At 39.2% G+C, this 10,751-nt stretch overlaps 1 protein-coding gene across 2 annotated transcripts; it reads left to right on the top strand.

Annotated features, from left to right (window-relative positions):
- Positions 1 to 265: 265 nt before the first annotated feature.
- Positions 266 to 9,196, top strand: tbx1 (T-box transcription factor 1). Of its 2 annotated transcripts, none has more exons than XM_079473628.1 (8): positions 266 to 1,022; positions 2,303 to 2,642; positions 4,905 to 5,006; positions 5,290 to 5,461; positions 6,026 to 6,181; positions 7,103 to 7,170; positions 7,389 to 7,489; positions 8,198 to 9,196. In XM_079473628.1, the coding sequence occupies exons 1-8, from the start codon at positions 836 to 838 to the stop codon at positions 8,578 to 8,580; spliced, it is 1,509 nt and encodes a 502-aa protein (XP_079329754.1). In that variant the 5' UTR covers positions 266 to 835; the 3' UTR covers positions 8,581 to 9,196. The 2 variants fall into 2 exon arrangements, with proteins under 2 accessions (XP_079329754.1, XP_079329753.1); XM_079473627.1 differs by having other exon boundaries at positions 2,252 to 2,642.
- Positions 9,197 to 10,751: the final 1,555 nt, after the last annotated feature.

Here is a 10,751-nt window from a genome sequence, read left to right as displayed (position 1 = left end):
CAACAACTCTAAAACACGTTAAATAAAGAAAACGACGCCATTACAAGTGTAAATACACAAAAGTGTGTGTCATGTCTTTACGCACAGAAATGGATTCAGGACCCTGTAAAGCGAACTGATGCTATGGTGATATTTCCCCTATTAATGTACTGATAGGTGGACGATTATAAGGTCGATTCATTGACCAAGCAGTTCAGAGTGCATGCTTGCAATTCATTGGTGAACAGTTAAGGGTGGCTCCATGCAAGTCATTGGTGTACAGTTCAGATTGTCTGTGCGTGCAATGTAATGCACAAGCAGGGAAATGGCACAACGTCTGATTTCTTGTAAATCTAGGCTCCTGCACTTTGAAACCAGACATCCTCGTTTTCTTATGCTTCTCTTTTTTTCTCGGTAGTGAATTCAAATCGGTAGTGTGATTGACAAGGTGCTATTCAAATAAAACATCCCGCGTAGAGCGTGCACACTTTTTTAGCCGTGCACGAGAGGCGTGGAGCTCGAGGTTTTGACATTCTCGCCCGCAGTCGCGCTCCTCCATCGAGCCCCAATGACATTACGCGTCTAAAAGCGAGAAACGTTTTTGAGCGGCAGAGCGATGTTTTAATACAGCTGGACGTGTTCAAACACATCTTTTAATTGGAGCATATAGAGCAGACCTTATCTTTGTTTTGAACACAGCGGAGCGCACATCGCCAAAAGGTCCATTACCAACGAATGCAACTTCAGTAACGTTTACTTCGACTTATTGTTTATACTGCCTGCGTTCTCGACATGGAGTAACTCGGAAGGGGGAGGCACAGGGGGAAACGGTGTTCGTTGACTCGGTTTCTCGCTTATGGACGACTGTAGTCCCCTTTCTCCAAAGGCGAATGCTTTCAGTATTGCCTCTCTGATTTCAGCGAGGGAGCAAGCAGGAAACGCAACGTTTGACAAACACTGCACTGGCCTGGACGAGCAAGTGGCGCAAAACTGCTCCAGAACCTTAAAAATGCATTACAGCACTGTCACGCGGGAGATGGAAGGTACGGGCACGATCTTGATAACAACCTTGTGATTTGTTGGGCTCGCGCAAATTATTGAACTTGACTCAGCACGTGTGTTTTTATATTTAATAAATATGTTTAACGCAACACGCCGTGTCATATCGTCCAAAACACAGAATAAATGAAAACGTGTTTTCTTTCTCCGCACGCCTATTAGGAAAATGTCCTGACGCACACAATTTGTCGGCACACAAGTCATGCATAAAGTCGTATATCACAACTTACGTGGTCGTATAAATCGGCCAGCATGACCTGGACAAGTAGGCTAAACAGCCACCAAAGCGCATGTAATGCGAATAAAAGTCTGCAAAGTGTCACAGAAAACTAGGAATGGGAAAATACGCTATCGCATGCACCCCAATGTACTGACGGGCGTGTGTGTCATCGCGGATAAAACCGACCGCACACGTGAATAAATGAAAATACAATTTTAGAAATGCGCCGGGAGGATGAGCCTTGGCTTATCTCACGAACATCGCGAAACATTCATTGTTTTTTTGTCCTCGTTGCGCTGCGTTTGTTTGCTTAGCAAAAAAAAGTTTACTCTCCGTCGTGCCAGCCTACCAGTCTATTGTTAGAGGAGGGCGATGTGGGCGATACACTTATCGAAAAGTAACTGGGTGCCGGAAAGCCCATTATAAGGGGCGCACTTCTCTGTCAATCAGTCTCGTCCCAGGGCGAGGAAAGGCACATTACCTGAAGTTCCTTATCTAAATAGAAATAAGAACCGGTTTTATCGCGAAGGGGAGGCCCTATGCGAGAGATAAGAGACAAGTCTGGATTTTAGTTTAGCATACAGCAGTGCTGCGGGAGAGAGGCCGCCTGGAAGAGTTCGGCACGCAACGCTTTGAAAACAACAGCGAATTTACGCATAAGTTAGCGACAGCCGCCAGCAACACTAACTTGCTTAAAGTATATCAAGACGTTTTAGACAAATTCCTGAAGATATTTTAGCGCGCGTTTTAGGTTTTCGGCATTTTCGCCAAGGCAATATGCGTTAACCTAGGAGACCACCGTTCCTGCTCTTGGATGCATTCATAACCTTCAAATACGCAGCGCGAGGACGGCGTTTAATCTCGTGGGGACATCGTGAAACCGCTTTCTATTTGATAACCAATAGGCGGACCTCTGCATTCGTCTGCATATTGTTGCATATTTGAACTCGAGTCCAGCGCAAATTGTAAATCCAATTTTTGGAATGATTTCAGCAATATCAAGCCCGTGGCTGACGCAGCTGTCCCATTTTTGCGATGTTGCAGCCTTCACGACCAGCAGCCTGAGCAGTCTCAATACGCCCGGGAGTTACCATCTCTCTCCTTCTCCTGGTGATCCGTACAGCCACCACGAAAGCCAGTTTGAGCCGTGCCCGGCAGCCCAACACGGCTACAACTATTCCGGATCCAACCCAGCACAAGCCCCGGCGCAGGGAGACAGCGGGACATCCAACTGCTCGTCTTCGTCGTCAAGCTCTACGCCGAACAAAACGCTGGTGAAAAAGAATCCGAAAGTAGCCAATATTAATGTACAGTTGGAAATGAAGGCGCTGTGGGATGAATTTAATCAACTTGGAACTGAAATGATTGTCACAAAAGCTGGGAGGTGAGCTGACAAGTTTTTGTACTTGAACAGGCTTTGGTGCATTTATAACAATTGACTTAATATATCCAGGGCATTACAAGAATATTAGCACCAGCATATAAGATTATAATTTTAGATTAATTGCATCAACAAACCATTTTCCTTTATAATGCTTAACACTGACCCTTTAAATGGAAATCATAATAAGAGGGTTTCATTGAGGGAATAAACGGATCTATTATATTATTAAATAAGCTCGGCTGAACAGTATATAGGCTAATATATGTTCATTAATATAAGTTATTTTCTAATGTATGAAGCTTCAATTTTCAAGTCAACTTGTACGATTTAATCTTTTAATATTGTTCTTTGTCAAATGGTAAAATAGGACTGATTAAATCATCTTAACAGTGCGTTAGCTTAGCACAATCATGGGCATTTACAATGAAGTGTAGACAGTCCATTTTGTGTATTTACACAGTGATAAGACAGGATGAGCAGATAGCAGTTAAAACATATTTAACTCACCTGTGTGCTTAAGGACTCCTGTAGAGAATACGACCGCTTCACCAGCAGATAGTATATTAATATAATGTCTTTATGGAGTGTCTTTAATAGAACTTCTTAGTATTCAGTTGAACGTCGAAAGCTTTGGTTTGTACCTTAATGATATCAAATAATGCACGAATAAATAAAATCACAAACAATTAAGATAGAATAAATGCATAAGATAAATGGCTTCAAAATATTTAAAACACGGGCTCATACAAGGACACAGCAAAATGCACGTTTATATTTATATCAATAGGCCTCAGTTGGGAAGCATTCTGCAATGTTGTCTATTTAAAAATGAAATCAGGGAAAAATTGGGTAAAGGAAAGAGAGAAATTGCCGTATGGGCTTGACACTTGTGTGTTAAATGCTGACTGTAAGGGCACTGCATGGAGCGTTCAGGTTTAAATTAACATGATGTGGCTATACAAAGCACATTACTGGAAAAACATTACATGGATCTTAAGCCGCTTGGGTTGCTCGAACGAATTTAGTTTTTTTCCAACAGCCTAATATTTCAGCAACGCTCCTCTGCCTGTTAATATCAGTTTCCAGACAGATGTTGCACGTAAAGGCATAGCACTGTTCTTTTTAGTTTGTATCAGGCTATATTTGTAACCATATCCCACGTTTATTTTGTCTTTGCCTCGCAATTAATATCAATGGCCTAAGTAATTGCAATGAATTGATATTTTTTCTTTCACAAATTTCAAAGGTAACATATACAATTCTGCAGATGAATGTAAAATGTTCCGAATGAAAATTCATAAATTAAGAGAGGTTAAGTCCTTCACATTTGTAGAAGTTAATCAAAACAGACAGGTTATTATGGTGTTTTTTTAGTAGGAGTTGTAATGAAAATGACATACTTGAGCCTAATAAAAGTAAGGACATCAAAATAGGCTAATTCATCGATGTTATTAGAATGCAAACAACAAGTCAATGGTAACGCTTTAATTAATAGCATATTTTGATGCAATTCATTTGAATAATTATATGACCTTCCTGAAATCACGACCTGCTTGACATGCTAGATGTTAACGTCGCAATTTGTTACATTAAAAATATATATGAAGTGAAACAGAGAACAGACATTTTAACAAGTCAAAGAGAAATTATACGTTCCTCGCTTGTCCACTTGCCTGTGCACATGTGCTTGTGTACAAGGTCATCTGTCATTCCAAAGGAGCGCACTAGGCCTACATTATCTAAAGGAAGGCACTTTCAAAGCTACTTTAGCTTCACCTATCCACAACTAGCGCCCTGAAAAGACACTCAGGTTCACTGAACAATGATTCCAGCATCACTTTCACTGGCATGCAACATGAGGTGTTCCTAAGCTTAAGAAGGTATCTTTGTATTTAAAGGAGCTTACTACGGTTTCAAAGGAATTTGTCGATCTACTTTTAAACAACTTGTGTCCTGCGAATGCATTCGTGTATTAATATGTGTGCGTGTGTGAGGGGGAGATAGAAATGTGGAGATAATTCCAAAGGGTAACATTAGGCCTTAACAGAAGAAAACCTGGCCTCCTTGTTTAACGTCAGTCTATGAATACATATAAATAATAAATATGACAAATGATGTAAGCAAAATGATCAGCACGTACTTTGGAATCATCTCATATAAAAAGTCGAAAAGGTTTATATCGAAGATTAACAATAAAGATATATGAATGCATAAAGTAAAATGAAACGTACATTTAGACTCTTTTTGCATTCTTTTCTCCAGACGAATGTTTCCTACGTTTCAAGTCAAAATATTTGGAATGGACCCAATGGCAGATTACATGCTACTGATGGATTTCCTACCAGTGGATGATAAACGATATAGGTATGGCATTCTCTGGAACAAGATATACTGTACATAACTCACATTGCGCAAATTGCAAACAATATTTTAACTAAAATCATCATGGAGAGTATAATGCAATGTAATTCGCTTTGGATAAAAGCGTCTGAGAAAAGCATGAATCTAAATGTAAAATAATAAAAGCGAACAGCTCTAGTCAATAAGAAGCGTTGTGCATTTGATAAGAGGTAAAAATTGAATTGGGAAATATTATTTAATACCAGGGTAAGTTAAAGTTGTTTCATTCCCTTTATGTTGTATCCAGGTATGCCTTCCACAGTTCATCGTGGCTGGTGGCCGGCAAAGCCGACCCGGCGACTCCAGGCAGAGTGCATTATCATCCCGACTCACCTGCCAAAGGAGCCCAGTGGATGAAACAGATCGTTTCCTTCGACAAACTAAAACTTACCAACAATCTACTGGACGACAACGGACATGTACGTGTTACTTTTTAGCTTGGTCATACCTGAAAACTAAGCGTTAGTTTAAACAAAAATGTAAACTGCAATTCTTAACTTAAACATCCATATCTTTGGTTCAAGCCTTACAAATTGATTTTGGGGGTGTATCCGATTGTCTTAAGACTCCATTGTAATTAATTATCAAGTAAATTTTTAGCATTTTTTTCACAGACCAGTGGAAGTTTTACCTGTTAATAATTTAAAGCCAGTAATGTATCGCAAAATTTATATATGATAACTTTACAATGTGAGAAAAGATGATCCGCTCTTATAATTACCGAGGTAAATATTATACCGAGGAACGTGCGTATATTTGTAATGTTTCTTATGTGTTCACATTTTTATTGAACGCAATATTTTAAATATATGTTTTCTTACATTGCGGATTAATGTGTATTTTGTAATTAAACTAAGTGTAAATGCAGTGACGCAAAGATCTCAAACGTACCGATATCAGCGTCTTAAATAACTTTTATGCTATAAATAAAAAAATCTAAAATGACTTTATCATGTTAAAATGCATTCATTGGTCTCTTGCAGATCATCCTGAACTCAATGCACAGATACCAACCCAGATTCCATGTGGTCTACGTGGATCCTCGGAAAGACAGCGAAAAATACGCCGAGGAAAATTACAAGACATTTGTTTTTGAGGAGACCAGATTCACCGCCGTTACAGCGTATCAAAATCACAGAGTAAGTCTTCATCTCTGACGCTTATTACTACTTTTATTTTTTTTCTGTGTAGTCCTCTTCCGCACTTAAAATATTATTGAAAGAATATATTTGGGTAAAAACATGTTTATGAAGCACTGTAGCCGATGTATTTGTGGCTGATCTTGCGATTTATCAAAGTCTTGCTAATGAAATGAAAAAGTAAAACGATAACAGAAAAAATATGCAAGGTCGTGTATTTTTAGAACTGACTTTATCCACTTTGAACTTTTAAATACTTGTATTTATTTATTTGTTGTAATCGACACGTGAATGCGATTGCTTCGGACATTTAATATGCAGTGTTTTTAAACAGTAAATTTTAACACGATACACTTGACTTAGATTAGAGCTGAGTGCTGAATGCTTTGGTGTCACTGATGCTCCAGCACAGCTGTCCTATGTTTTCTTCTTTTTCTTTCATTTGTCTTTCCTGCTCTGTCTTCTATCAGTTTGACCTCTTGATCTCTAACTCTCACCGCGGGCTTTACATTTGTTTTTCAACTCATTCCGGAAAATCACGCACACATATCTTCATCCAGCGCCTTTTTCCAAACCCGAGGGGTATAACTGCAGGACTTGATATTTAACAAATTGCCTAAATCTGTCGAGCAATAAATGTTTAGCCATGTTAATGCAAATATACAAAATCTTCGCGATTTCGCGAATACCTCACATTCATTGCACGTGGTTGTATACGCTATTAATTGAAGCGTAACCTCGTAGAAAAAAACTCGTTTACAATTTAAAATCATCTTATAATAACATATGGACTTTGAGAAATGATTACTATAAACAATGTCGTAATCTGAATAAGAATAAATTAACAATGATGGGTGGTCAAAACTTTAATTTGTGCATTTGGCAACTGCATTAACACCACATTTTCACTGTTTCTGTCAGATAACGCAACTGAAAATCGCCAGCAACCCGTTTGCCAAGGGTTTCAGGGATTGCGATCCAGAGGACTGGTGAGTTTTTGTTTCAAAAATGATTTTTTAGTAAAAACGTAATTAGAAAAATTTAAGCATATGGAAGATTTAATGTTTAACGTGATAAATACAATTTGCATTGTCCAGTAACATCAAATGAGCGAAATAATTTATTGCACTGAATAACTTTAATATTACATATATATACGCAGAATACATATACATAAACAATGCTGATTTTATACCTACTCTTTCAGGCCTAGGAATCACAGGCCTGGTTCATTGCAAATCATGAGTGCATTCGCTAGAACCAGGAACCCTATGTCCTCCCCTCCACAACTGAATGGCTCAGAAAAAGGTCTGTATGCAAAATACAATCAACAAAACATACACTTAAACACACATTTATTATATTAACATTGCTAGATGAACAGTTTTGTGTGCTTAATGTATTTATTCAGATTTATTACTAATCATATAGTCTACTCAGGAATGTACACATACCACATGCATTAACACAGTATCCACCTAAGAATACGGCATAAAGGTCGATTCACTAAGCCAAAATAAAAGCAAGTAATGGTTCCAGTCTGTTTGGCTTCTCGGCTTCTACGTTCTGGGTAAAACAGTTACATTTGTCTAGTTGAGCACTGCAAATTTCAATACACAAAGGCTTGAACAGCTGCATGCCTGCAGGACATGCTCAGACTGAAATCTCCTCTGCACACAGTTTTTTTCTGTCCTGCGCTTTGTGTAAAATGATTTCCTGTGAGAATTCGCCTCTTTGGCAGGAGGACACTTGCGCCTTATCCTGCCAATCAACCACAGCACATCTCATTTCGCAAACGAACTAAATAACACAGCCTTTCCATTGGAGGCCTACACATTGGGCCTTTACCTAGTTTGCATAGAGCCATTGAACTGTTAACATGTGTCGGTACACAAACACGTATCTAATCAACAGTTAATTTGTTCCGAATAAAAACACATGAATAAATAACACATTATCGTACAAGCATTTACTGATACAACAGCTCACACCGTTTCTTTTTCATCCCGAACACAGAGGACAACCGGAGAGAATACGATCGTGATCCCAGCGGCACTCCCCTCCATTCTGACCCTGCTCACCAGCTGATGTCCAGAGTTCTCAGCCCAGCCCTTCCCGTTCTCGGTGGCCTACATGCCGTTTCCCTCACAGCCGGCCACCGCAGCCCACCTCACGAACTGCGCCTTGATGGACACCCCCAACCACCGGAGACCCTGCACCACCATCCATACAAGTATCCAACCACCTATGAACATTATCTGGGAGCTAAAACCAGACCCTCTCCGTACCCCTCACCGAGCATCAGAGGCCACAGTTACCACCCCCATATGAACCCAACCACAGCCAACATGTATTCTGCGACAAGCGGGCCTACTAATTACGACTACGGACCTAGATAATGACTCAAACTTGATCCTTGGTGGATCCACATGGGACATAACATACGGGAAAAAATACACACGTACCTTCGTGTCCCAGACTATGTGGAGCTATGGGTTGGGCACGTCTTCAGAAGTGGCTGCAGACAGAAAGAGAAATTGCCATATTTATTGAAGGGACAAAACGTCTTTGTGAAACATAAAGATGAGCCCCGTGGACCTAATGTTAGGTATGGCGTGCCTGAAGTTTCAGTCAGAAGCCATGGCACAAGTATAACTAGTGTTCAGAGTAACAAGGAGGACTTCTTCAAACAAATCATGCATTGTCATCGCCTGGATCTGAACTGGTTTTTTTTGTGTTGGATGCACTTTTAGTTTTTGCTTTTAAAAAGCCATAAATTATATATTACCCTTGAGCCATTGAGCTTGTAGATAGATGGACTATTTGCATGTCGCGCTGTTTTGAAGGTGCCGAAACGCCCTGAAATGTTTTTTGTTTCTTTGGTTGAAAATCGTTTTTGAAAATGATAGAGCCGGTCCGTGAAGCTTGTAACGTGGCACTGACTTACAGCAATTCAAATAAATGAACAGAATGACTGTGCTGAACTTGTAAAATAAACATTGAATATTTTACCTTAACATGTCCGTTATCACCTTCAGTTCTTCTCCGAGGTTTTGCAGAATGCAATGCTGGCATGAAACAGTGTTTTACTCTCCCTAGGATATTTGATTATGGGACAGAAATTACAAAACAAATAAATAATTGTGATAAGGTCTGTTTAGGCCCATTGCAACCTTTAAAGGAAATGCATGCACATTGCCAATAATACATGCATCTCATCTGATGACCAATAATGAAAAGAGATTACCTGTGCAAAAAATGTCTGGATGTTTATTTTTTAATTTGAAAACGTTTATTCTATGTAAACCACAAATATAATCAAGACAAAATCTAGTGAAAGAAAGATGCAGAGATAGGTAAGGGGGGGGGAGGCACTATTAGACAGTTTAGTATTAAATATTGCCTTAGCTCCTAATTCAATGTCATTAACAGAAAGAAAAACACAGTTCCTCTATTCCTCCTATTACATGCACACAAATAAATACTAATACTAACATTATATTAACAAACAGAACAAATTCACTAAATAAGCACGTCTTTTTTTCGTAGCCACTGACTCAGAAGCTCTGTAACATGAACACTGCAATAAAAACAGCAGCACAAATGTCTACTCCAATTTTCCTCTAGTGTGATTTGGCTAGAGGAAAGAAACGCTTGCACACCATTTGACCTCTGACAGCTAACGACTCTCTTAAGTATCAAAGGTTACACAATGTTTCCAGTCATTTATGCGTCGAGTAAATGATAGTATAATTTTTTAACTAATGTTGCGTTATGGAAGACGCCACGTTGTTCCGCGTTGAAGACTGAAAAGATTCAAACGAAATCAAGTCAAAAGGAAAATTACGATTTCAGAACATCGCAAAAAGTCTTATTGTAAATAGTAAAACTCCAAAGGCATTGCATTATTAATTTCTGCAAACGTGAATTCAATAAACTCGAATAAATAAATATTTCTTACCAAATAAAGTAGGCTATATGTTAATTAAAAAATTGTATTGTTATAATGAAATTTAGCCTATATTATTATATAGTTCTATTTTAATAGTATTATCTTATGTCCATAGCTATGTTCATCCTGGCTTTATGATGAAATGCAATTAAATCTTTTAACAGTCCGCCCAATGTCAAGTAAAACGCAAATGTTATTTTCCTGTACTTTGAGGCAGGAAAAGCCCGTTTGGAGAATTGGGTCTCCCTTCGCGTGAGCCTGTTCCCGGCTGGAGGTAATGAGTTTGGCCCATCAGGAAAACGAGGACACCCGGACCCATGACTCTTCCGTCAGGGATCTACCCATCTGTGTTTTCTCTCGTGGCGCTTTGCCTTGATGTGAGGGCCGACGCATGGGGCCCACGGGCGCGCAACCTGTGTACCTGCATCCATATACATGACGAGTGATGGCTATTTCAGAACTGACCGCTAATTATTTATGGCCGAATTTGCATCCGTCTTTGAACTTCAAAACGATTTGTGAGAAGTGACCGTGGATGCTGTTTGATCCCAAACGGAAATACCTGCGCTTTGAAAATAGGAAAAAATACAATGACAGATTTGAGTAATTATGTGCAAG

Source organism: Barbatula barbatula, assembly GCF_947034865.1.
Source record: "Barbatula barbatula genome assembly, chromosome: 2".
In the NCBI taxonomy this organism is placed as follows: domain Eukaryota; kingdom Metazoa; phylum Chordata; class Actinopteri; order Cypriniformes; family Nemacheilidae; genus Barbatula; species Barbatula barbatula.
Note: the sequence above shows the minus strand (reverse complement) of the source record. Positions and strands in the feature narration are given on the sequence as shown.

Coding starts and splice junctions, on each gene's coding strand:
- tbx1 (XM_079473627.1), top strand. CDS start 836: ATGGACGACTGTAGTCCCCTTTCTCCAAAGGCGAATGCTTTCAGTATT. Junction 1,023..2,251: donor TGTCACGCGGGAGATGGAAG/GTACGGGCACGA, acceptor GAATGATTTCAG/CAATATCAAGCCCGTGGCTG. Junction 7,490..8,197: donor ACTGAATGGCTCAGAAAAAG/GTCTGTATGCAA, acceptor TCCCGAACACAG/AGGACAACCGGAGAGAATAC.